Source organism: Symphalangus syndactylus, chromosome 9, assembly GCF_028878055.3.
Source record: "Symphalangus syndactylus isolate Jambi chromosome 9, NHGRI_mSymSyn1-v2.1_pri, whole genome shotgun sequence".
Taxonomy (NCBI): Eukaryota; Metazoa; Chordata; class Mammalia; order Primates; family Hylobatidae; genus Symphalangus; species Symphalangus syndactylus.
Genome location: NC_072431.2, coordinates 39,389,313 through 39,417,252, shown reverse-complemented (window position 1 = coordinate 39,417,252; position 27,940 = coordinate 39,389,313). Strand labels below are relative to the sequence as shown.

At 37.0% G+C, this 27,940-nt stretch overlaps 2 protein-coding genes across 13 annotated transcripts in view; one reads left to right on the top strand and one right to left on the bottom strand.

Moving 5' to 3' along the window:
• SLC4A10 (solute carrier family 4 member 10) overlaps positions 1–27,940 on the top strand; it is a 448,737-nt gene that overhangs the window by 348,083 nt on the left and 72,714 nt on the right. For 7 of the 10 annotated variants that reach the window (XM_063609457.1, XM_055291961.2, XM_063609465.1 and 4 more), the window contains 3 exons: positions 5,052–5,119; positions 7,568–7,684; positions 13,995–16,064. In XM_063609457.1, the coding sequence (XP_063465527.1) occupies positions 5,052–5,119; positions 7,568–7,684; positions 13,995–14,061 (252 nt within the window). In that variant the 3' untranslated portion in view covers positions 14,062–16,064. Of the gene's footprint in view, positions 1–5,051; positions 5,120–7,567; positions 7,685–8,529; positions 8,569–13,994; positions 16,065–26,978; positions 26,989–27,940 lie in introns of those variants that run through there. The other 3 variants (XM_063609460.1, XM_063609459.1, XM_063609461.1) reach the window with 3 other exon arrangements.
• Positions 23,050–27,940, bottom strand: part of DPP4 (dipeptidyl peptidase 4) — an 82,820-nt gene continuing 77,929 nt past the window's right edge. For all 3 annotated transcript variants that reach the window (XM_055291957.2, XM_055291958.2, XM_055291959.2), the window contains 3 exons: positions 26,107–26,179; positions 25,768–25,841; positions 23,050–24,188 (listed from right to left, as the gene is read on the bottom strand). In XM_055291957.2, coding sequence (XP_055147932.1) covers positions 24,087–24,188; positions 25,768–25,841; positions 26,107–26,179 — 249 coding nt within the window. In that variant the 3' untranslated portion in view covers positions 23,050–24,086. The remainder of the gene's footprint in view (positions 24,189–25,767; positions 25,842–26,106; positions 26,180–27,940) is intronic.

Below are 27,940 nucleotides of genomic sequence, written 5' to 3'. Positions count from 1 at the left end.
GCCCATTTCTGGTCTTATGGCACTGAGAAAACATTCATTTGACCTTAAAATTCAATAATGAGTTAAGCAGAATAAATAGCTACACAGGCCAGTCCAAGGTCGCAGAGCTTCTGTTCCAAATTTTCATGTACTTCATGCATATGCATATGCATATGCTTCAGTTTTTAGAAAGAAAGGATTATAATCAGGGTAGAAATGAATATTGGAACCCTGACATTTTGCACATTGCTCTGTGTAAAGGGAAGACTGCAGAATCAAATTCTGGATGTCCAAATGTGCTCAGAGTACCAACATGCCTTCCTTCCTACTTAAATATTCTCTAGGCCATTGTACACATTTGACAAAAGGCTACTTACTGTTAAAGGCAGAAAATCCCAGCAGAATGTTTGCTCCTGGGTAGGAGGAAAGGGGGTTAGTGTTGGATAAATCCTAGAAATTCTACTCTGTGGAAGCGATCATGATAGTGATACTTCTTGATTTACTGGGGGTTCACCCTAACATACACACTATAGAAGAAAACAAAAAGAGGGCAAATGGGACCCTGTGATCCCAATGCAGGACCATGAAACAGGCCAAGAAAACATAAAAGCAATCTAAAAACAAGTGCAACTAAACAAATTACAGAGGACGTCTTACTGCTAAGATAGGTCAGAATTGGTTATGGATTTGGGAAGCATGGTCAAATTATTACAAGACAAATGTCATTTCTAGTTAAATCTTAGAGTGGGGCAAGCATATTTTTCTTCCACAAGCAGTGGTTGCCCAAAGTGTGGTTCCAGAACCACTGCCACATCAGCCAACACCTGGCAACCTAGAATGCAAATTCTTGGGCCCTGCTTCAGACCTATTGAATCAAAACTCTGGGGATGGGGACAACCATCTCTGTTAATAAGACCTCTGGGTGATTCTGGTGCTAAAGTTTGAGATAAGTCCTTCCCTAAAACCACAGAATCAAATATGATCTTCTAAATAGGATGCTCTATCAGAATTTTTTACTTACAATAATTTACATGATTACTTAGAAACACAGAATCTAATATTCTGATGAAAAATATATGTTACATTTATGTATTGATATGAACTCTATATGGACTCTCCGTTTTTCCTTTTCCACTCTCATTGTTAGTTTTATGTATTGGCTCTTCTATCCATTGGAAATTATAAGTAATACCTATTATAAAAATAACACTTATGGTTTTCAAAGATTATATATTTATGTAATGTTTGCAGCATTGTCTATTCTATTAGTAGTTGAGGAAGAAAATGGTTTGACACTTCTACTTTCTGTAGACTTTGTTTTACTCTTGGGCAAAATAAAAGGGTTGAGCTTGACTTCTGAAGAATATTCCATTTCTTAAGACGTGAATTCTAAAATTGCTGAATATTTTCCCTCTCTAACACTCTAAGCATATTCGTGAATATTGGTCTCTGTTGCCGTTGTTTGTACTTTGAGATATTTGAGGGCTCCTACATAGATACACACTTTTCCTGAAAATGGATGTAGTTGTAAATGAAACCTATTTCACTAAAGTTAATTAAAGGATAACTATCTTTGTTATTTGTTAGGTATCATGATATATGAATCATAATTGTAATGCTATCACTAAATACAATTCAAACTCATGATGTAATTTGATATATAACACCTTATTATCAAACCACACCAGGATTTGACTTCAATTTATCTCTTCCACCACTACTCAGCACAGACTTTTGGCTCCAACCAAGCTCGTTGTTCACTGTCATGCAAACACATCTTATTTATTCCTCACTTTTATGGTTGGCCTACATTGTTTCTTCCCATCTGGAGTTTCTTCCTTGCTACAACCTTGACTTTGGTACTTTTCATAATGATCTCTTAAATTTTCTGAGAGTCAAGTTTATAGCTTTCTTTTCATTATTATATACCCAGTACCTAACAGACTACCTGCCATTGAATGGATTAATTAATAGCCCCTGGATTATTCTTCTTGTTAACTGTGTGCATAGCACATAATACATGCTCAATAAATATTTGAGTGTTCTGGAGTAGATTTGTTTTTCTAAGCCTCAATTTTCTTGCCCTGTACTGGACATAGCATTAATTGTCCTTCACTTATTTTATATCTGAAAACTGCTTTGGCTGTCTTAATTATAAGGTGGCATTTAAATCATAGCATAAATGCCCCTCTAGTTAAATCGGTGAACTCTCTCAAAGGTTCTTGGGTATTGTGTTCTTGGGTATTATGTATTATTCTACCTTTCATCATCATCCCTGTAACATCTTCGCCATGTTGTAGAACCCAGCATGCTTTTAATGGATCCTATGTAAATTAAGAGCTGAATGGAAATCATTTTAAGGTACTTTTCTGACTTCTAAGCTGGCAACTACTCAGTTAGCTTTATGCTCTCACTGTCTCTTTCTTCTCTGATCTGATTGAGATAACCTAGGTTGTGGCTGTCGTGACGGCTACTGCCTGATTTGACTGCTCCTCCTCAGAAAGCCTCGGTTTTTGGCTTTCTCACAGTGCTGCCGGGATGCAGCCGGCCCTCCATCCCCGCGCTCCGGGGCCCACCCAGCTTCCTTCTGGCACTGAAGGCAGCGGCTGCTCTGCCACCCTTCTCTTCAGATAAGCATGGCTTGGAAAAGCTATCTTTAGAGGTGATGAGTTTTTGTTTGGATAGAATTATGACTAGTATAAAGCCCACACATGCTAACAAGCCACAGAGTGCAAAATAATTATTGAAAGCAATTTGAGAGAAAAGTGGAAAATCATCTGAAGAAAAAACAAAATTGTTCCCAAAGCTTTGGTCCAATTTTTTGCTGTTAGATTGAATTTTGAACATTCGTTTTCGGCTGCCAGGTAACCTAAGCACTGACGGCACTGTTCTTCTCTTCAACTTTTTTGCATTTTACTCTTTCTTAAACCATTCTATCTTGCTTCTTGACATTTTACTCTTGATTGGCCAGAAATGATATCATATACCAGGCTTCACCTTTCGGTGGGCAACCAAGGAAACAATTGCATCTTTCTCCTATCTTGTCTTTACTTATGTAGCTTTTGGTATCACTGAGTGTCTACTTTTTATGTCCCTCCATGTACCTTAAGGTAAACTTTCCTATGGAAAAAGGAATCTTTTCTACCTGAAATGATACATATGCTGTGCCCATGACCGCCAGGATGTGCCTACTATATATTATGCATGTAATATATTTCATATATTATGACTAACTCAGCTGTAAGGCAAGCCTCAATCTAGGCTGCAGATTAGCTCTGCTAAAATGCTTGAATGAGTAATTTCAAACCAATGGTAATCTCCATTCACCTTGATTTAGTTCTAATAATGTGGCCAAGTGACAAGGAGAATAGGTGTAATATACAAGTAGAATACATTTGATAGGCCCTAAAAGAAAATTTTTTCCTTGAAGAACAGCAAAGAGAGAAAATAAAATTAGTTACTGGAATGCAAAAGGGTAATGCACATGCCATTAGCCTCACAGAGAACAAATACAACGTAGAGTTTCTGGGGAAAGCTTCTAAGCAGGGAAGTAGCAGAGCTTATGCAGTCTCGGGCATCTCCATTATCCCGAATCATAGGGTGGGCATAGAGATTCTGTATGTACCACAGCCAAAGTCCTAGCAGGGAAGGACTTTCCTTGGCCAGCATGGGAGAGTACTCCAAGAGAGAAATGAGATCTGCTCCCACATTGCATTGTATCTTCATAGGTTAGCTGAAGAGGCACTAGAAAACACTTGTTTCTTTAGGTAACAAGAAATATTCAGACTATGGGATATCCGAGAAGGGGCCAAGGTCTGTTTACCAAGGACACTAGGAAAAGTCTTGCATGCCAGGAATAATAAAATCAGCCAAAGGTCAAGGTGTTTCCGGAAGCTGGTTCAGGCCAGCTTAGCTCTGCTAAGCTACTGAAAGAGGAAATGAGCCTTCAGGGCCATCCCCATTTTCTTTCATCAGTTTCCATTTGGGCAAGGGGTCAACTAGTTTTTTACGTTTATGCATCTTTAAATTCCATTTCTGGAGTTAGAACCAATAATTCTAACATTTTAAAATGGCCTGAAGTAATTCTTTGAACTGACTCGTTTTTAAATAAATGTATTAAATAAAAGCTATAATCTATGAATAACTTTCTTTTTTTGTTTCATGGAAAAAGTTTGATGATAACATTATTTGAAAATGAAACCAGAATTTTTCAGTATGGTGGCCATAAGATTATCTTCATCCAAAGATTTAGTTTTAAAATGCTATGTATGAAGAAATGCATGTACGAATATAAAAATCATTTCCACCCTTTGAGGAAAGATGGAATATTGTCATTATAAGAAGAAATTTGAAGCATAAAACAAAAGCCTAAAACACATCCAAATGGAGTCAAACCTTCCATTTCCTCCTCTCTCAAGACTCATCTGTGTTTTGATCCATACAGGAAGATACTAATAATTAATATCTTCTACTGTCTCTTTCCAACTCTCTAGAGTAGTGGTTCTTTAAATATAGTCACCAGACCAGCATAATCAACATCACCTGGAAACTTGTTAGAACTAGAAATTCTTATGCCCTCTCTACTCCAGACCTATGGAGTCAGAATTTCTGGGGGATATTGCTAACAAGCCCACCAGGGGATTCTGATGTAAACTGAAGTTTGAGATCCACTGTTCTGAGTACATCCCTCATCCCCTCCTCATAGAGCATCTGGGAATATAATTTCACCTTTATAACAGTAAAACTGATTATATCACCCATACTTTTTCCTTATAAAATTTAGATTAATTTTTAAAAAATATGCTTGGAAATTAACATGTTTTTTATTGAGTGACATGAAGGAGATTGTTATTAGCATTTAAATTACTTTGTGTTATGAGACTCTCATTAATTACTTATGTTCTTGGTAGCTGATACTTTATTGAAAGGACCTGTGCTAACATTAATAAATGCAAACAGAGTGGAAGGTCTTGAGGTTAACGAGATAATGAAACATTAATCTGTGTTTGTTCTTTAATGTAAAATGGAGACTCATCAGGTTCACTTTATATACTTTACATTTGTCTTTTCAGGAAGAACAAAGTATGCTAGCCATGGAAGATGAGGGCACAGTACAACTCCCATTGGAAGGGCACTATAGGTAAGACATAAATTTAAAAACACATCAATTAAAGTAATGGAATGCATTGTTGTATACTTTAAGAATTTCATACTGGGTAGATCCTCAGAGAGGTTTCTTGAAATTGTATAAGAGTAGAAAGAACCAGGAGTTAGATAACCTGGGTCCTACTACTAAGTTTTGCCAATAATAGCTGTGTGACTATAATCAAATTGTATTAAATGAAGTGAAGCAGGAAGCTGTTGTCTGAAGTCTTTCTTGCTCCTGTTTTATAATGTGTATGAAAAATCCCCTTCATATTCTCAGAAAGTAGCACCAGAAGACAGATCAAGGTTCATTTTTGGTATAAATGACTAGGTATTCACTAAGTTGATCACAGGTAAATGTTTTAACTCTGGGAATTTGCCCCTAAAAAAGGAATTTCCAAAGATATAATCTATTTCTTAAGTTAAATGATTCAGTTGTATCGTCATTTTAGGAAATATTTATGCAATTCTCCAAAATTTGCTAATCTTCTTTATGAACAAAACATAGCAAAAGAAAGCAAACTACTGAAGTTATAAAGAAAACTTTTGCAAGCATTTGGCCCAAAATTCTCCCCTCTCTCTCTCTTCTCTGTCTCCCTCTCAATATAGTTTAGGTTAAATAGTTTTCTTGTACAATTCTAAGTATCAATTAGTGCCCAATTTTATAGTCTCAAAATCTTTATGAATAATTTAAGGTTATGCCAATAAAAATACGGAGAATACTTTTTTTGTGAGAAGGGAATTTGTCATAGTGTTAAAAACCAAAATAGGAAAGAATTTTCTAGATCTTTAGGTCTGACTCTAAAATTATATTCCCTAGAATTTAAAAAAATATAATTATCTCCCACTTAAGAGGGAGCACAAGTATAAGATGTTTTATCTTTTTTTTCTTTTTTACAACATTTAAATTTTAAAATCCTGTTGATTGTTTAGCTGAAACAGCGTATTTCCAAGTGTATTAGGTAGAAACCTAGTCTCATGTGATACCACTCTCAAAAGGGCTGTGTGGTTAAATAAGTTTGAAAAAATGTTCCAAACTGCATTCCAGTTTGGAGATTCACAATGCATATTAGCATATGAAACAATCTAAGTAGTACTGCATTGTAAAAAATTGCATAGCTTCGTTCAATCAAGTATTTTAAAAAATCTTTTGCTCAGAAGACTCTTCCTCACATAATATCATGAAAAATGTCTATTCCACATGATGCTTTTTTTTAAGAAAGTAGTCAATCTGATGCTTTGAATTACCAGGGAACTATCTTTCTAGGAAGACCAAAACAGCTGGAGGGTTTAGAGGAACTGAAGAACACATTTCCAGATTAGGCAAGAGAGGGAGACCCAAGGTTTTCTTCCTCTTAAAAGTTGCATTTGTTCCTCTCTTGTGACCTATCACCAATCAGGGTCATATGAAAAGGCGGCATTTGAACAAAGAAGGGGCAAGGTTGCTTCATGTGAAGGGACATGATGAGCAGAGGGAAGAGCAAGGACAAGGACCCCAGGCAGCACCATGCCCATTGTGTGCCAGAACAGTCAAGAGGCTACTGAATTGGGGCTGGAAAGGAGTGAGCAGGGATGCACTGGCAGGAGGTGAAATCAGAGTGAGGTGGGGACAGAGCCTTTAGGCCATTATAAGGATTTGGCATTGGCTGTGAGTGACTGGGAGCCACTGCAAGGTCTGAGCAAAGGAGAGAAGTGGTCTGGATGCTATGATGTTAGGGGCAAGAGTTTAAGCAATGGACATGCGGAACCCATTCTCTGTAATTTGAAATGAATTAAGAATACCACAGGCCAAATCAGTATCTATTCAACTAGAATATTTTCTTTAGATTTTTTTATTTTTCACAGATTGTTTTCAATAATTGAGAGAAATATTAGATACTTCTTCATTTTTAATTATCAAAAATACTGTACAATAAACAAAATGGGGCATATACATACAATGGAACATTATCCAGGTTTAAAAAGGAGGAAATTCTGACATATGCTACAAGATGGATGAACCTTGAGGATATTGTACTAACTGAAATAAACCAGTCACAAAAAGACAAATACTGTATGATTCTGCTTATATGAGGCACTTAGAGAAGTCAGAAACCTAGAGACAGAAAGTGGAATGGTGGTTGCCAGGGACTGGGAAGAAGAGGAAATGGAGAGTTATGGCTTAGTGGGTATGGAGTTCCAGTTTTATAGGATAAAAAGAGTTCTGGAAATGGATGGTGGTGAGGGTTGCACAACATTATGAATGTATTTAGTAACCCTGAACTGTACTTTTAAAAATAGTTAAGGTAGTAAATTTTATGTTATGTGTATTTTACGACAATTTAAAAATTGGGAAAAATATTCTTCATAGATATATGATTGTCCTATATTTAGTTTCTGTCATTGAAAAACTGCAGTTACTTATGTAATGTTTATTATTTCATCTGGGGAAACTCCTGTCTAGAGATGATCCATCTGTGATCAATATATCTGATGAAATGTCAAAGACTGCCTTGTGGAGGAACCTTCTGATTACTGCCGATAACTCAAAAGATAAGGAGTCAAGCTTTCCTTCTAAAAGGTTTGGATTTTAAAATAAAAATAATTTATACTAATTCCAGTTGTTTTTTGACATAAACCATAAGCAAAAGAATAATATTAGTTTCCATCAAATTTAGATCTAAAATATTTCAGAAAATTCTTTCCAAAAGTAGGTAGAAATTGTAATTATTTCAAATGTTGGTATGTTTTTCATACCAACTGTGGTATGGGGAACTGTGCTAGAAATGAGTCACAATGCATGACATTTTTGGACATTCATCTTGGCCTACTATTTTTTGGTATGATTTTATTTTATTCCCTCATCACCCACTTCCCCCAGGACCCCTTTAGACGTCTGTCCACATTTTGCACTCCTTTATTTTCCCTTTTTTAGACTGATATGCATTGTGTGTATTTTATATTTATATTTTATAAATATGCATAAATATTTATGTTTAGTATAGTTCTAGTCCTGACTCCAACCCCCTGAAAGTCTTCCCTAAACTTCTTATCCCAAAATTTTCAACTCCTGAAAGTTCTATCCATTCTTACTTCTCTGTATGTAAATGTACAAACAACTCCTGTAATTGTGGATGGTAGTTTTAAGTGCATGCTGGGGGAAGAGTGTGTCCCTAAATATCAACAGTCATCATAGGATTTCCAAGTGAATTTTCCAGGATTTATAAATAAGAGTTCAAATCACCCAGTCTTCTTAGATGCTGATCTGAAGAAAAAGGAATTCTTATGTTATGCTAATATCTCTTTTTGTTAGAGAGTGATTGAGGGAATTGGGACAATGTTTACTATAATTAGTAAGTTCCTTTATTTTCGTAACCTTAAATTAACTTTTTCTACTTAATTTTTATATTACATTTTTGTCATAAGCTCCCCTTCCTAATCACTCTAGAAGCTGATTCCCCAAAGGTAAGACCCTCTCCCTCAAACCTATTCCTTGGTTGCATTTCCTTATGTTAAATGGTGTCTTCTAGAAACCTGGTCAGTCTATGTCCTCTGTGTGAGTTTTGGGGAGGCAAAAGGCATGGAAAGTGTTGGGCTCAGATCCAGTAGCAGACTGAGTTTGATGATATATCTGTAACAACTCAGCTCTTTAAGTTAGTCTGAAACTTGAATGAACTTTATTCCTTCCTTGATTTATACAGATGCATCATGTATAAATCAACAAGTTTCACAGAACTATAGTTAGTAATGGCATCAAATTTCTGGATAGGGAAAATTAAATTTGTCCCTTTAAGAAATTTAAAAGCTCGCCTGGTGTGGTGGCTCATGCTTGTAATCTCAGCATTTTGGGATGCCAAAGTGAGCGGATCACTTGAGGTCAGGAGTTCAAGACAAGCTTGGTCAACATGGTGAAACCTTTCCTGTACTAAAAATACAAAAAAATTAGCCAGGCATGGTGGCGGATGCCTGTAATCCCAGCTACTTTGGAGGCTGAGGCAGGAGGATCGCTTGAGCCCAAGAGGCAGAGGTTGCAGTGAGCTGAGATTGTGCCACTGCACTCCAGCCTAGGCGACAGAGAGAGACTCTGTCAAAAAAAAAAAAAAAAAGCAAAAGAAAAAGAAAGAAAGAAAGAAAGAAAGAAAGAAAGAAAGAAAGAAAGAAAGAAAGAAAGAAAGAAAGAGAAATTGCAAAGCTGAGAGCCTCCATTATGTACCACCATGCCTCCAAACTGGCAAGCTGTATCTCACTTCATGAGACATCACTGGAAACATGAGCAACAGAAAGAGGCTACATTAGACTTAGAGAATATATCTCTTATTGCTGGTTTTTGTCACCCCAAAATGGCATGCTGCTTCAGTGTCATCTCTATACCAAACAGTGTAAACAAGACGAGACAAACAGCAGGTGCATAGAATCTTCATCCCAGAAGCTGGGAATTAGTTCTCTCTCTCTGTGTGTGTGTCTCTCTCTCAACCACCTTTAATATTTACTACAAATGAAGATAATATATTAATAAATTACTCAATGGGCTCCCTCTCAAAGACTTTTGGTTGGTATTTTGTGTCTTAATAGAACTTTAAAACTTTCATGTATTTCTTTGCCTGGCTCAGGACAAAGTAACATTTTATTCTAAAACATGCTTTAACTTCCTTTCTCAAAGATCCTTGCTACAATCTGACAAATATTTCTCATAGTAATTCTCTGTTTTGCTAGTACTTTTGAAGAAAATCAGCATTATGTGAAGGGCAGTTTCTCAAGCCCATTGAAATGTGTACTTGTCACGTGAAAAATATGACATTTCTCTGATTTTTTTTTAAATGTTAAATCCAGGTTTATGAGCTCAAAATAAAATGCCCTTGATGGTCAATATGTGGAGAATTTGAAACAATCAAACCTGTAAAAATTTTTCTTCCTGTATTTTATGGATTCAAAGTCCAAACTTTTCCTCTATTTTTCTTTGGTTCAAGCAAAAGTCTTGTGACGTGATATTTTAACTACTCCTTAAAGTCAAGTGATACTTTTCACCAGAAAAATCTTTTTGTTTTAAAAATATACATCCAAATGACTTCACACAGTGGGTTGACTCTAGTGAACAATATAATGTGCTTTAAAGCAGGTCCAATTTTCAATAGACTATCCTTTATATTTAGATATAACCACTTGTTTCTTATTCTTTAAATGTATTTTCACTGACGTGAGGTTCAAACTATTGTAGAATGAAAGTTTATCCAGCTTTCCTTACCTTTTGATGTGATTGCATTTGTGGTTTTCCATGTGAGAAACATCTTTTGGTTGGTAGTTAATCTCTTTTATCCTCATTACAGTAGAAACTCTGGCAGAAAGTGTATGACTTACAGAATTCTAAAACCACTGATACTAATAAGGCTCCCAAAGCCACTTCCTTTTCGTGGTATCTGTTAAAGGCTTTAAAGCATCATGACCAGGAACTGTGAAAATTTAGTACCTGGTAGAGTATCCATTGGCAAAAAGAGGCCCAAAGAGCAGGTTACTAGGGTTTGTATCTCCTGAGTCCTGAGCTGGCACCCATGCAGCTTTGACACCCCCCATTCTGAGTTATTTTCCATCCTGTGCTATAATATGTGTCAGAGAAGCCTAGAAACCCTTTTTTCATGGAATTTTGAATAGAAATTATATTTTCTCAATTATATCATTCACTTTTTGTTGTCAAAAATATTTTTTCTAGTTTAACTGACAGTAGAATCTAAGAACTAACTGCAAATTCTGTCTTATCTGGAGGATGTCTAATTTTGATCCTGATGTCATACATACATGTGACAAGAGCCTCTGCAGCTTATTAAATGGGCTGGTGAAAATAGGGCTCATTGACAACCACATTGCATCAGAATAGGTTAGCAAATGCTACGTTTTTTAAACTGATACCCAAGATCAGTGTGTCTGGAGGTCCTTGGCAATGTTAGGAAAAGCAGCACTTAGCTTTGCCTTGGTGACAGAGGCTAGTATCTGGGACTATCTGCTCTACCGCCAACACCCACCCCTGCACTCCGCCACCACCTTTTTCTATCCCAGATTCTTTCTTTGCTCTGATTGCCTGGGCTTAGGCTCTCTCATGACTTCTTGGAAATATTATTAATAAAAACGACTTTAGCCTGGGCGTGGTGGCTCACGCCTATAATCTTTGCACTTTGGGAGGCCGAGGCGAGCAGATCACCTGAGCTCAGGAGTTCAAGACTGGCCTGGCCAACATGGTGAAACCCCATCTCTACTAAAAATACAAAAATTAGTTGGGTATGGTGACACACACCTGTAATCCCAGCTACTCAGGAGGCTGAGGCAGGAGAATCGCTTGAGCCTGCAAGGTGGAGGTTGCAGTGAGCCAAGATTGTGCCACTGCACTCCAGCCTGGGCAACAGAGCAACGCTCTGTCTCAAAAAACAAACCACTATTTTAGTGACATTAAAAAGTAATAGTTTTGTAGTTTACTTAGCATCATGACAGTACCAGGTCACTTTTTGCTCTCTCTTGAAATATTACTTCCTTATATTTTAAATTTTAACTCCTCAGGGGCAGGGACACTCTTATCTATCTTGTATTCCTAGGTCATTATGGAGTTCCTGGCATATGATAGATATGCAATATATGTTTATTACAATGAGAGATAACAGATACATAATACATGTTTGTTATAATGAAAGCTTAAAATTGATTGGCCTCCACAAAAGCGAACGTAACAAGTAATTCAGAACAATGGATCCTAGAGGTCTTGAGCTGGTTATAAAATTTCTGCTTCATAGTTTGCTGAAATCTAATATGATACCAAAACTATGGTTATGATGAAGAGGGAAAAAAACCCAGACATTTAATAGGTTACTGTTTTGTAACCAAACAACCAAAGCAGAGAGTCAGGAGGAAGCACATCTATGGATCAAGTTGATATTATGAATCTTTTTATTTATGACTTGGTGACTAATAGTGCCACTTGGCACACATTCATTTATCAAAAGGTTATGGAACACCTCCTATGTTTCAAAGTATTGTGCACACAGTAATTGCACATGTGTAGAGACCAGTATATCTCTGTCCTACAATCTCCTACAGATAGGATCTGTTATTCTATCTTTCAAAAAATAAGAGTTCATTGGAATTGGGAATACCAGCCTCAGAATTCTGGAATCCTCACTACAAGAGAGCCTAGAGGCCATCTAGTCCAAAACCAATTTTACAGATGAAGAAACCAAGTCTCAGAGAGATTAAATAACTAGTCCAAGTTCATGCAGCTCATTCTGAGCTTCTGAAAACTGAACCTAGATCTTCCAACACCAACCCCAATGCTGCCCTTTTTCATTGACTTTGTTTGGCAAAAGAGACTGGAAGGCAGGTAGAGCTTAAGTAAAAGTTAATTTGGAAAGCAGGAGAGCAGACACTTGTCATATAAAAGGAACTTAAAGTAGAAGAAAGTGAGTCATGCAGATAGAGGAGTTAAAAATACGAGTTAAGGCTCTCAACACATCATGTGCACACTGTCATCTTTTCTCATGGAAGGAGAAAAGAAAAGGGAGAAAAGTTGCTTTGCTCTGACCTGTAAGTAGTATGTGCTGAGAAGTGTGGCAGGCACAAACCCGGGCGCCATAGACACGCGCTCACACCAACTCTCAGAGCTGGCAGCGTGCCACAGATGGCAGAAGCTCCGGCACTTCTTACCTGATGGTGCCGGGTGGTGGTGACAACTGAGAAGGGCTGTTTCTAGCTTGAATTGGAGGAAAAACAATTTAAAAAACACACTCTTAGAATGTGTCTAAGTTATTGACCACTTAGAAAGCTGTACAGGAGGCCCCATAGAAAAATGGAGTTTTATTACTTTATTACTTGGAGAAGAGTTATAAAACCAAGGGTGCGGACCATCATCAAGTGTTTCATAAATTTATATTAAGGGCCGAAGTTAACAGTAAAAATGTACGGATACTTACAACCCAGGGCCTCAGTAGCTGGCTATGGGCTGCCCTTTGTGTCAGCAGCAGGGAGGGTCACATAGAAGCCTCAGATGAGAAGGTTTTGCCGTGTGCTGCAAGTATCAGGGAGAAAGCATTTCTGCCCTCTCTGGAACATGGTGTGAACTTCATCCCTGTAATGATAGCGTTTGAATTTTCCATGAAAACTGTCAGCATGAGAGTAAGAAAAGTGTACAATGGGAAAATATTGAACCAAATAGACAAAAATGGTAGAGTCACATGACCAGTTTGCTCATTGGTAAAGTTAATGAGAGGGTGAGATTAAACAGAAGCCACTTGGGAATGAGTTTATCTGAGGAGTGAGGTGAAGCATCATTCCTCTGATGTACAGGGTAAGGGTTTGTCTGTAAAGAGATAGCACAGGTGTCTGGAGAGCAGCGTGCATGGTAACCTGTCCTCCAGGCCAGCGGAGCTGTCTGTCTAACCTGGCCAAGGTACAGTCTTCATCAAAGGTCAAGATCCAGTCCATGCGCGAGGGAGGAGCCATTTGCAGCAGAGCCCAGAAATGCCTCCTGCGACATCTTGTTTGTGTCATTTACTAGAGTTGGCGCTGTCTTAAGATGGGGGCATGGCTGACATTTTCAACTATCATCAGTGAGTCACTTGCCCAAATGAGGACCATGGTATTAATCTTGCATGTTTTTGGAACTGTTTAAAAAATGTCTGATTTTTGTTGTTTAGTGTCGGTTTTTGAATTTCCCCTTCTCTGCAGTTCTTGGTTTCTATCTCACTGAGTGCAGAGGATTTTAATTGTTGCTGTCTATCTGTGCTTCGCAGCATGAGAGAGCAATGCCTACAGGCTCTTTTGCTTTGGGGTTGACGGGTTTTATGTCTGAGCAAGCAGATGTCATAGTAGCCATGCTGGATTGCAGTAATAAATGTCTCCTTTTTTTCCTTCTGTAGCACTGAAAGCCGAAAAGAGAAGAAAGCTGACTCAGGGAAAGGTGTTGACAGGGAGACTTGTCTATGACTCGATCTTCAATTTATTTTTTACATATATATGAGAAGAGTGTCACAATTATTAATAAAACTGCTTTGATCATGTATTGTAAATTCTGTCCCTCAACCCAAATCCACCTTCATACTGTAAGTAGTGCAATACTTGTTTCATTTCTGTGTTTAAACTTCTGAGCAGTGAGACATCCCCGTGAGCAGATACAATAGCCAATGCGAGAATCTGTGTGTTCCTTGCTGTACGTCAGACATTTGTAAACTGGATTCTGATTGTCAGTTTTATGAGAGCAATAGCTTCCTTAAAGAGATAAGTCATATTTACCTAGTTTGTATTTTCCTACTTTAGTGACCTGAAGATGCCTGATAATTTCATTCAGAAGAATTTTTGAAAGGTAGTCTTACTTCTTTTTAGTTTTTATAGCTTAGCATTAGTGACTTATTTCAGAAGACCCAAATCAAAAAGTTAGTTTGAAAGCATTTTTTATAATTGTATTTATGCATTTCCTTGATTTAATATGATAAATTTAATACTTAACAATTTATATGTAACTAAAACTTAGTCATTTGAAAAAAATATATAGAAACCTATTTACAACTTGTTAAGGAGAATCAGACATAATGTAGAGTTAAGTAGTATTTGCTTAAAATTCAAGTTGTGACTAATGATCAAATACTAGGCTTGTACGAAGTGCTTTAGAAAAACTTTGTAACAGTTTTGTGGGATTTTTCAATATAAACCTTTATCAGAAATATGCTAAGTTTGTCTCCCACTGACAACAGATGTTTTCCAAATAAACATATTCTATACATACTTGTGGAATGCCACATGGTGAATCATTGTATGTGAAATTCCACTCCTGTACAGTTACTCTGCAGCTAATGGTCATGCACTGCTTAATGCTAGTCCTGAATCATGTTCTCATGTTAGACTAACAGGTCTCCAATTGTCATTTTTTTCTGCAGAGTTTTTTTTCCACTTTTAAATTAAATGCATGTTGTGGAAAAACAGTCTTTTAAAATGAAATTTCAGATTCCATTTGAGAAGGTTCTGTAGATATTTCAGTCCATATAAAATAATACATCTTTACTAAACTTATATAAGGAGAAAGTTAAGAAGTTTTGGATATTACTAAAAGTACAGTATTTGATTTCACTTTCAATGAATGTGAAGTTAATAAAACTAAATCTCATAATGCTCTTGGTTCCTAAGAATGAGTAGTAATCATCAACTTTATAATACTCCAATATTCGGTTTTACAATAATTCAGAGCCCTGTGGCTTTAACAGACTGTTAATTATGTACTCTGTTGGAAGTGCACATGAAAAGTGGAGAAAAGTTCCTCTTGTGATTAAACTAATGGGAGGAAATAAAATCAACAAAGCCTCCACTAAGTTCTACATTTTGATACCTTTTAAAAATTCCCCTCACAATTATTTAAGGAGCCCCCCTTTTTATGGAACGTGAGCCTAAAAATTATAGAAAGAAGAATTTAAAGTTAATAAAGTTTTTATTTATAAATGCTGAAAAAATACAGAAACTTTCTGTTCCAAATGTGTTGCCTTTGTGTATTTTACAATACAGATACTACATTGTAAACGTTTCCATTGTTTTATGATTTAGCCAGTGATTCCCCAAAGCAGCCTCTTAGCGTTTTAATATATTAATAACTGTTCTGTTAAAAATGATCATAGTGAATTTAAATCTTCACATGGTCACCTATTTGAATAAGCAATCATATCCAATGAAATTCTGTATTTCTGAGTATTTTTATAGTCATTTTGTTCTTGTGTGAATTTTAAAGCTATCCCTATGTTAATCCTAATATTTTGAAAACATACAAAATATAAGAAAAATGTAGTATTATATATTTACTTCTAATTTCAGATTCCTGGTCAAAATTACTGAATATCTTGAATGTAATTTAGTGCAAAGTTTAAATAATGTGTAAATGTGACTAGGATATTGTGTTTTTCACAATTAAGAAATGTTATGTGGAAATAAATATTTATCCTAACTAACTTCCTTGCACATTTTAAATTGTGATACAAAGTGTCTTGTCTTTTTTCTTTGTTTTAATTAGTAAATCAGTGTAAAACATTTTGATTGTTTGAATATAATATTTAAATTTAGACACCCCCAAAGCTAAGAACTCTTGGTGATGTAAACAATTTAAGAGTATGTTTCAAGAGTAAACAATTTGAACTTTATGAACAGAAGATTATGAGAACGATGTAAGGATATATTTACTCATTTTTTCAGAAAGGGTGCAGATGACATTGTTTCTTATGCTAGGAAAAACCTCCAAGGTCATTAGTATTAGTATTAGTATTCTTCGTTATTAGAACTCTATTTAGACTTCTGTTTTTAACTTCCATAGGGAAAGCATTTCCTAAAATTTGTCTCCTCCCTGTTTCTTACAAAAGTCAGATGGGACCATTATTCTTTGGTAGCCATCTGGCAGTGTGTTGTGGAGATAATTGCATTCAGAATTCTATCTAACCTACTGCTTGGTATTTTTCTCTTGACTAGTGAGTTTACTTTGTAATTGCTCCTGTTTCACAGCCTACAATATTGGAAAGTTTTTTCCTGTATAATATAATGTAGGAATATATATATTCCTATGTATGTATAGGATATCCTATATATCCTATATAGAGGAATGTCTCCTTGGTATAGTTTAAACCCAGAGTTTGAAAGAAAGTCTCCACTGATGATCCAAAAGCAACTTGTATTTCAACATGATTCCTAGATCTTTTAGGATTTTTCTTGACTCTTAAAAGTGTGACTTACTCTGTTTTCTATGGCACTGACCTACCTCTGTTTTGGTTTAACTTTGGCCTATTTGCTCCTGGGCACTTGTCTATTTTACTATCATTGCAAGATTACTCTCTAATTTTTTCAATATATTAATATCTATCTCATATATTCACACAATGAAATGAAATGAAATGAGATTACAGCCACTTGAAAGTTTTATGAGAGTCATTTGGATAATATGATGGTTCTCTAAATGTCTACATCAAGAGGCTAATTGTAGTTAGTCCCCTTGAAGAGGCCTAATAATCAAAGATTACTGTTAATACTTTATTTTAGAGATCTCCTTCGATGTTCTCCATGGAAAGCTGTGGCTAACTGATGCAACTGTCACAGCAATTCCGTTCCTGTTGGTGCACTGGGTACTATCATTTCTGCTGGAACTTTGAAAATAGGACTATGATCCTTGCTTCTAAGGGCAGGGTGGATACATAGCTGTAAATAATGTGATATGTGCTGAGTTGGCCATATTAGTAAAGCCGTTTTTTGAATAGGGCAGTTTGATGAAAACATTATAGAAGAGGTAGCACATGAATTAGAATGGAAATGGGGAAGGAAATATACTCCAGGTGTTGAAGGAACCCCTGCCTACTAGGCCTCTGGTCTAATGAAGTATGACCAGAATGACTCCATCTTGAAGTGAAGAGCTAGAACACCCTTAAGGCACCCATAAGATTAATGCTTATGGTCTGAAAATAGCCATTTTCCAAGCTGGCTACAGCCTGTTATTGCAGAATATTTATGACCATACAGAGCATCTCCCACCATGCCTGCAGAATGTCCCAATGTCCTAAGAATTCAGCCCTCTTTACTTAGAGATAACGTTAATGAGCAAGCTAGGTTAAAAGATTAAGGGTCATGTAATCTCAATGACACTGAAGGCCCCTGTCTATAGTGAGCATGTAGGCACATTCCAAGTTTAATTGTAGCTCTTTGTAACTCCTTATAAAAGTAGAAGCGCTAACAAAGGACAGGGCATTCCTCCTTTTGCTTTCTGAGGATATCCCACACGGTAATGAAGGCGGTTTCTGAAAAACTTACTTCTTCCACTGTGCTCTGTGGCTTTCCTTGAATTCTCTCCTTTGCAAGATCCAAGGACCCATTTTTGGGGTCTGGATCGGGACCCCTTTTCCAGCAACACCAGAACTGCAAAGATTCTCAAACCTATGTCGGTATTGAAATAAAGATGAAATTTAAAAGTAAAGCTATATGGCATAACTAGAGCCTGGCGTATTTTATGTATGGCATATTTGGAACCCAGCAAACAGCCCAATATGGTGGAGTGTTAGAAGGGTAATGAAGACTTATAGGAAAAGATAGAAACACAAGTCAGAGACATTACAAATGATGTTAAATTCTATCCTAGAACAGTTGGAATTTTACCCATTAAAAGTTTTGAGTAATGAATTTTGAAATGATTAATAGAGCAGCACAGTAGAGAATATAGTGGGGAAACAGTGGAATTGTCTCCTCAGGGATCTCCCTTCCAGGATGACTCTCAGATGACAAAACTAAGTTTTCATGATCTATAAATTTCTATTAGGATAGAAATGAAACAGGCTCAAGTATACTCCTGAGGTACCTAACATGTAACTCTAGACACAATAGCTTAATTATAATTACTTTTATATAGTGCATTCCCTTATGTATGGAGATTTTATATATATATATATATATATATATATATATATCTTCATAACAATGCAACAGTTCTGTAAGGTAGGTCTTTTTGTACTTTTTACAAATTAAGACACTGGAGTTCAAAGAGGCTAAGTATTGTTCTTCAAATATATATATATGTATATATAGCACATATTTGTGTATATAGTTATATTGGAAAAAAAAAGTGTTCTGAAAAGCACAGTGTCCACAGCAAGCCTGAGACTGTTAAAGAAACCTAAGCATGGTACACAGTTCAGACAATGACTGCTTCATAATAATCCAGAAACCACCTTCTCTCTGCCCACCCTTGAATCCTACCCTACATTCTTACCCTGGACTGTTTTCTGTCTGGATCCTCTTGCCTTCCGGTGTGTGTAGAGTTAATTTTTTTTTCATGTGACTTCTTTTTTCCATTTATTTATAATCTCCTTGAAGGTAGAAATAGTGTTTGGTGTTTTGCCCCTCTTTTGTAACTCTCCAGAGCCCAGATCTGTGCTCTGCTGTTTACCCAGCCAGCAAAGACTCTTGATATAATAAGTAAAATATACCAGAAGATCCTGCTTCTCAGTTTATTAAGAATGATTAGAAATCCAAAAATAATTGTCACTGACATGTCAGTATTGGAACACAGCAAATGCTTAATGAGTACCTTCAAGTGCCCAGCACCTGAGGACACAGAAGACTAAGGCAAGAATCTGTGTAATCTATGGATCCATTAAGAAGCAGCTACATGGTTGTGACTAGGAGGAGGGAAAAGGTGAAAGGAAGGTGTCAGGCATTGTATCTATGTAAATCTTCAGAGCAATGCAACAGTTCTGTAAGGTAGGTCTTTTTGTATTTTTTACAAATTAAGACACTGGAGTTCAAAGAGGCTAAGTACTGTTCTTTAAATGTTTCCCATTAGTGAGTTGGTGGTACTGAGACTCTAACCCAGGTCCAACTGACCTCAGCTGCAGTGCACTGTGTCTCCAGCAGGAGGTGAGATGTGACCGCCTTCCTCCTTATCAGGTTATTCATTCTGGCTCATGGAACCAGAATCAGGTTATGATGATTAATATTTCTGCTTAATATGTTACATTTTCTTTACCACCGATCTTTCTGTTATTAACACTGGAAACCAAACTTACCCAATGAAACACCTTTTTTGCTCATGAGTCACTAATATCAGGACCTTGGATAGAAGAAGCTTAAAAAATAAAAAGGGTTTTGATTGTTGGATGGTCACACTTCACACCACACTCACACATGCTTTTTAAATAATTTGAAGAGTTGGTTCAGATGAAAGGCTATATAGAATAAGAATTTTTATCGAGTCTGTTGAGGCTTAAAGCCTGCACGCACCAAAGAAAAAGTTATTCTCTCAATTAAGTAAGAAAGTTAACTATTAATTCAAATTCTTGGGTGTAAATGTTAATATTGTCACAGAAAGAAGACTGCAGAAAGATGATACATTTCTACGGGTCATAACATTGGTCCCTTCATACCACGCTCTGAGCTTTCCTCATGCGATAGTGATGTTATACTTCATTTATGTATTTATTTATTTTGAGATGGAGTCTCGCTCTGTCGCCCAGGCTGGAGTGCAATGGCGCAATCTCTGCTAACTGCAACCTCCAACTCCCAGGTTCAAGTGATTCTCCTGTCTCAGACTCCCGAGTAGCTGGGATTACAGGAGCACACTGCCATGCCTGGCTACTTTTTTGTGTTTCAGTACAGATGGGATTTCACCGTGTTACCCAGGCTGGTCTCGAACTGGGCTCAGGTAATCCACCCCCCTTGGCCTCCCAAAGTGCTATGATTACAGGTGTGAGCCGCCACTGTGCCCGGCTGTGATGTTATTCTTTATAGCCCACACTTGTCTATCATTCTCAACCATCTGTATCCCTCAGACATCCTGAATACACACTCTAGGTCACACAGGATGTACACAAAAGGGTTCTTGGACACTGCTGAAATAACTGCCACAGAGTTGGCCAACAAAATCCTCTTACTTTATGGAAAAAAGTCATGCTTATGTTTTGGTATGTTATCTATTTAGAGTTTATTGAATCATAAATATTGTACAAATCTAGTAGTCTTATAAATCAGTATTCTCACATCAATTTTGAGCAAAAGTAGCAAATGCCAAGAAGTGGAACTGGTAGCCTCAGTGACTACCTGTGAATAAGAAAAGAAACAGAAAATATGCAGAACAACACAAAGCCCAATATGTTCATTAACCTTTATGGTAGTGGCTCTGAGTTATCAAGAATGCATTGAATTATATTCTGTGCCTGATATTTAAGAAAGTATGAAGGTATGTAATCATATTTAACAAAATTTCCAACAAAACATGTTAAAAAATAATTCATAGTGATTTTCTAAAAATCTTGATAGAAACTTAAAAAACAAACTCTGTATCCATAGAAGAGATGTAAGCCATTTCTCCCTTCTTTTCATGTATGTGCCTCTGGGCACTGGTGTACTCTCACAGGTTGTTATGAAAGGAGTCTTAGCCATTCCTGTGTCTGCAGAGGCTGCAGCTATGAATGTCAAGACAAGTCTGCACATCTTAGTGGTATGACTGGTTCCTGTATGTTTTAAACTTATTCTCAGATTAAGTTTATCTCTAATTTATTTGACCGTTTTCTTCTTTTTTCCATAAGCTAATTTAAAACTTTCATTGGAAAGGAAAACTTGTCCTATGAGGGTCAAATGAAAACTACTTTGACTTTACTCACATCATTACTTTTTGCAGCCTTCAGTGCCTGAAAAGTATGTGCTGGGATTACCTCACTCCAGAGAAAATACTGCACATGCTTAGAAACTAAAAGAATATTAATCCATATCATTTTGATATTGTACAAATATTAAATAGTATCTGACTTAGATATGATTATAATATCTGACTTGTATGATATATGATGTTGTACAATATCTGACATTGTACAATGTCTGGCTTCAATTAAGATAAAAGGAGAATTTCTATTTAATTTGCTTTTATGACTATTAATGCTGTCCAGGATGTGAACGTATATTACTACCGCTTCTTGATACACAATTCTGCAAAGATTGATCCAGCTACTCACAATGATTGAACTGTATTAAGAAACAGAATTTTGACAAGAGTCCTACAGATTGTAAGGTCAGTTTGTGGTTCCAATGGAGGAGTGGGAGTTGAGATTTAATTAAGGTGAAGCTACTTAATGGCATGCTCTGAAGCTGTAGTTGAAGATGGATTTCACAATCCTCTGTCCTTTCCTATGCATGACTCACCAGTCTCATGTTGAATTGGTAGATTTTTTTTTCCATTTCTTCCATTTTTAGGTTTTTATGCTGTAGCTCACCCTGTCTGGGAAAACTTTGTCTAGCAAATGGTCTGAAGCTAAGTTTAAGCTCATAAAGTCAAATTTTTAAAAATGAGGCTGTTTTGCAAATAATTGAAAAAAAAATGATGTTTTCTGTTATCTAGACATTGCTTTGCTAAGCCAAATTCAGCATTTAAAATTTATGCTTTCGGTCGGATGTGGTGGCTCACGCCTATAATCCCAGCACTTTGGAAGGCCAAGGCGGGTGGATCACCTGAGGTTAAGAGTTCGTGACCAGCCTAGACAACAGGGCAAAAACCCGTCTCTACTACAAATAAAAAAATTAGCCAGGCGTGGTGGCATGCACCTGTAATCCCAGCTACTCAGGAGGCTGAGACAGAAGAATCATTTGAACCCAGTAGGCGGAGGTTGCAGTGAGCTGAGATCACACCACTGCACTCCAGCCTGGGCAACAGGGCAAGACTGCGTCTCAAAAAAAAATAATAAATTCTTTTTTTTTTTTTTGAGACGGAGTCTCGTTCTGTAGCCCAGGCTGGAGTGCAGTGGCATGATCTCCGCTCACTGCAAGCTCCGCCTCCTGGGTTCACACCATTCTCCTGCCTCAGCCTTCTGAGTAGCTGGGACTACAGGCGCCTGCCATGATGCCCCGCTAATTTTTTGTATTTTTAGTAGAGATGGGGTTTCACTGTGTTAGCCAGGATGATCTCGATCTCCTGACCTCGTGATCTGCCCACCTCGGCCTCCCAATGTGCTGGGATTACAGGTGTGAGCCACCGCGCCCAGCCGCTTTCATTTTTATAGTAATGTCAACCACAAATAATTAGTCAACCACTTAAGTAATTGACTTGACTACTTCTACTGAGCCATAAGAACTGCCAGAATGATATTTCTGATCTTATTTGTTCTTATATGAGTCTCATCATAGTTCCCTGGAATAAAATTATAAATTGCATCTGATATAAATAACTAAAACTAGTTTAAGTTGATTTCTCAAAAGCTATATGTATTTATGATAAGAGAAATTGCATATTATTAGGCAAAAACCTATGAACTGTTTAGCTTAACACATTTTTATATATCTAATTTTTTACCAAAGCTGAACTCTTTCCATGTTTACAAGGTAGTCTGGGATTACTAACAAAATAAACAAAAGCCTTTCTAAATAATTGTGTCCATATGCCAGTGCAGTTTAGGTCTGATTCAAGACACAAGTCATTACTTCTGAAAAAATGAAGGCACATTTATTAAATGACTGGGAGAAATTCCATAGTATGTAGAATGGGAATAATAATACATAACATTCTATTTTATGTTCCATTTTTTAAAATGAGTCCAAGGAAGTTAAAACATTCTTTTAATTAAGACACTCAAAGAAATGAAATAAGAAAAATTGATGCAAGGACTCCTTCAAGTGAAGATTTGCGATACAAATATTTTCATCTTTTAACAGGGCAAGCTGATGTGTTCACGTCTGAGTTTCAAGCTGCCTCTTTCACTAGGAACATCAGTATTTTTTTTAAAAGCACATTTACAATGCTTTCCCATCACCCTTGCTGTGTTTTTGTAGCACCTATAGCCATAACTGGCACCTGGGGGCCTGCATTGCTGGCAGTTTCCCTTACATTTCTTTGGAGTCTTTTCAACTGCTGTGGTTTTACTTAGAAGTCAGTGCTTTGCATATTTGATTTCCTGAGACTGTTTGAATAGTCTTTCTCAGAAAACTGTGCCAGTCTGGCTGTGAACAGCTCTTCTCCGAGGGGAGCTGACAGTAGCCTGCTCGTGTTGGTATGCTTGGACTTGGGTTCCCAGCCATGCCCTGCTATCTTCTCTCCCTAATCCCTCTTATCCTGTCCCTGCCCTAGTGACATCACTGCCCTCATCTTGCCATCCCTTTAAAGAAAAGAACAACATTTGAACCAGTCCAGTTAGAAAAAGATTAAAATCCTGCTCAGAGAATCTATGCAAAGCCTCCATAAAAACAATTCCTATTTGTTGTTTCAGCAGCTGATGCGGAAATGATTTTACACAATAAAACCCGACCGGATAATTCAAACTTCTGTAAGGTAATAATCTGTTGTGAAGACAGAAGTCCCTACTTAAGATGATAGGTATGAAATTTGGGAACAAAGGTAACCTTAAGCTTCTTGATTTGAGTGTATATTTTTAAGATCATCATCATCTTGACAGTGCAGTTTTGAGATAATGAAAACAAAAATGAGTTTTAATAAGCTTTAAATGGCATAGTGTTTTGAGGTGCTAAGGTAAAGAGAAACATTGTTTTATGAAGTGGCTCATGTGGGTATATATATGTTGGTGTGCTGTGCTGCTAGCGATTCCATGGTCTTCGTCAGTATACCACTAGATAGAGAGAGAAAAGAAGTTAGAATTAGGAAGTCAGTAGTCTTCTTAAAAAAAAAATACATAAATTCAAATGAGCTTTCACGAGCATACATGGTATAAAACAGAGTGTTTTAATTCCTGAAGCAGTTTATAAACTGAAACGGGGTCAAAGAGGGTGTCTAATTTTCCCCCAGACCTTTTCCAGGGCACGTTGTTCTGTCCTGCAGAAGTCTCTGATCCTCTTTTGCAGGTGCTGAGAGAACTCCCTGTGAATTTGGCTTTATTGAATAGTGCTTTAAAGATACGTAAATTTTAATTAAAACACCCAATCCATTTCCAAATTTGACTCAAAGGGCACTTAGAAACACACCATGCATAGGAAGGAATGCTTATTCCATTAAGCCCACTTGTTTTAATTAAAGTGTTATCAAGTGTTAAATTTCTCTATACTCTAGTAAGATAAACTGTATTAAAATAAATGATTTTTTAAAGCAATGTTGCCTAATATATAGCACCTAGAAACTAGAAAAAATCTATTTCAATATTACATATATATGTTTAATAGAAGTGAAGTCAAAAGTCAGATGTATCATTTGTAAACACTTAGATTTTAAACTGGTGTTTTTAAAAATCTGTATATTTGACATTTATGTAAAAGGAATTTATGATCTGGGACAAAAATTTATCGATTCATACCTTGTTAAATAATTGAGAAGTCATTACTGGGCAAACATAAATTATGGAGACATAAGTTAACTTTAAAAAAAGCTTAAAGTAGCATGTGACTTTCCTTTGAATAGTAGAAAAATAAACTTCAACCTCTTATAAAACACTGACTCAAAAGATAGCCAGTTTTTCTCAGTATCAAGTAACTGTCCCACTCCTATGCATTGGGCACCATTTGAACTGAGCACAGAGCAAATCATGTGTGTTAGAGGACACATAAATACATATACATACATACATACATACATTAAAAATACATTTTTTTCCTTCACCTGAAAATCTCTAATGCAGAAAATGAATTTGACATAATACCCAGAAATATCCTCTGCATAGACAACAGCTCTAGCCATTCCTGACTTTATAAAACAATCCTAATTGTTTATCGCCTGTGGTTATTCGACAAAAGATCACCTTGTAATTGCAAAAACTGAAGCATGCTGATTATTAAGATCCCATTGTTGTTAGAATGGTTAGTAATACATACCAGACAGAAATGGATTTTCATATTTGAGCTGGGCTATTATCATGCTGGTTTCACTTTAGAATTACTCTGCCACACATTTACTGAATAAGTGATTACTTTTGAATCAAAATAGGGAGAGACTGAACAATCACATGAACAGGAGAGCAGTGTCTTGATACTCCCAGCATATGCAATATTGTGCTTCTTAACCCCAAACTCGCTAATATTATTGAGCATTACTCTGTGCATGGCTCAAGGATACTACTCTTCTGACTTCACGTTGAAAAAAAAATTTTTTTAATGTTTTTATTCTGTCCTGTCTCTGGCACTGCTAAAAGAATTAGCCCAGAAAGAGGAAACCAGACTCCACCAGCAACTTCCCTCCCCTTGCACAAAGTTTTTCTATACCATTGCCTGGAAATCCACTCCAGCATCGACCAGGGCTTTGGAGATCTGAGCTGACTGCTGAAAGTGAACGTTATCTGCAGGGAGAGAAAGGAAATGTAAAGTAGCTAATAGCCACTCCAGTTTTCTGGTACCAAGGGGTGGGAAAGGCACAAGAAGAAAGGGACTGTTTGAAGTTCTAGGACTCAGCATCCCATTTAGCCGAAGACAAGTGACTTGTGGAAAGCAACACTGTTTTATTGAAGTAAATGTAACAGTCTTGCCCCTCATGCTTTTGTTTTGTCAGTAGTGAAATTGCAAACCTGTCTGTGATACTAAAAAGTCTAATTAACTGAAACTCACCATCTGCTGTTCCATGAATAAGGAGGTACTCAACTTGTTTAAAATTTTCAGCTCTGCTCATGACTGTTGAATTCTGGAATTGGGAAAAAGAATGTCATTATTCAAAAAAGGATCTGCCATAAACTGATTTTTCACTTCAGTTTACAAAATAAAATGTTTTCAGCTGGGGCCCCCTTTGATACAAAATATAGCAAACCGATATTCAAGCAAATGCTGTCTCCATGCATGGCAGAATGCACAGCATGCCCTGTGCCTGGGAGACAGGACTGGAAGGGAGGATGCCACATCTTCCCTGAACATGCAGGAAGAGGGCACCTGCCACCCAGCCTGCATGCAAAACCCCTTGAGTCCCAGATCCCAGATTGGCTGTGTCCTATGCATTAGCACAGGGCAGAGTCTCATATTAGTAATGTATGTTCCATGGGCTTCTGCTGTAGTTCAGCCAAAAAGTGTATTGCCATGGCAACCATGTGTCACATGGTGCCATACATGCTACATTTCAAAGAGCCTGTACATAGCATTTGCAACTAAACATACTCTGCAATATGTCATGTGAACTTTGGTCCACATTGCTAAGCTCTGAATGAAAAGCAAATATTACCTCTTTGGGAACAGATGTTAAAAACCTAGGCAAATGTAACATATGGGAGGGGAAGGGGGTAAAAAAGATCAAAAGTGGCCTTAGAAAATCAGTGGGTTGTTGCTGTCTGCCTCATTCTGTCTATTAGAGGAGATACTATTAGATCAAGTCATACCCAAATTAGCCAAGGAAATAGGATAAAAAAAAAATTGGGAAATCAGCTTTTTGAGACTGCTATGTGGCCTGAGCCAGGGCTCCTAGAATGAGGGTCAGGAGTCTTAGATGAAAAAGTCATTGAAAGCATCTAGAGCTGGTCATCTAGTTTGAATCTGAGGATATTTACAAAAGTTGGGATGAAGGTAAAAATGCCACAAAATACTGTAGTGCCTTTGGGAGGGGGTGAGCTAGAGTCCTGTTATATGTTGGGCACGAAAGGGGCAGCAGCATCTCCATGGGTTTAAAAGCAGCCAGCTCGTCCTGCAGCATCTTGGTGAGTCAAATTCAACTTTATGAAAGCCAAGGTTTATATTTCACAGATATCTCTGTAGCTCATACCAGCTTATATTTTTGATGGGAACCTTGGTGGTCTGGCAGGAAAGGGATGGGGCTAAAGTAACAGTGTTTGTATTCAAGTTCCAGTTTCAATATCAGTGAGCTATGCAACTGGAGATATGCTGCTCTTTGAGCTTTGATTTCTATAAAATTGGAACAGAGTAGTCCCCGCTTATTGGCAGTTTTGCTTTCTATGGTTTCAGTTACCTGCAGTGTAGTACAATAAGATATTTTGAGAGAGAGAGAGACTACACTCAATTTTTATTACAGTTTGTCATTATAATTGTTCTATTTTATTATTAGCTATTGTTAATCTCTTATGGTGCCTAATTTATAAACTTTATCATAGGTATGTATATATGTAGAGGAAAAAAACCATAATGTATAAAGGGCTCGGTACTATCCACAGTTTCAGGCATCCACTGGGGGTCTTGGAATGTATTCACCTTAAATAAGGGTGGGCTACCTGTAACTCCTCTTACTCCATCACAATAATAGGAACCAAGAGGCATAGCAAAAGCATTTTGGGGGGGTTAAATTTCTGATGCTGATGTGAGAATTCTTTAACAGTGTTTCTGGAAAAAAGACATTTTATCTACGACTTTCAGGACAGAGCCACCCAAAATGTTTCAGTCGACTGAATGTCCCAAGGTCATCCTGGCCTAGTAGGCTTAAAACAAATGCCCTTCCTCTTCTGTGCAG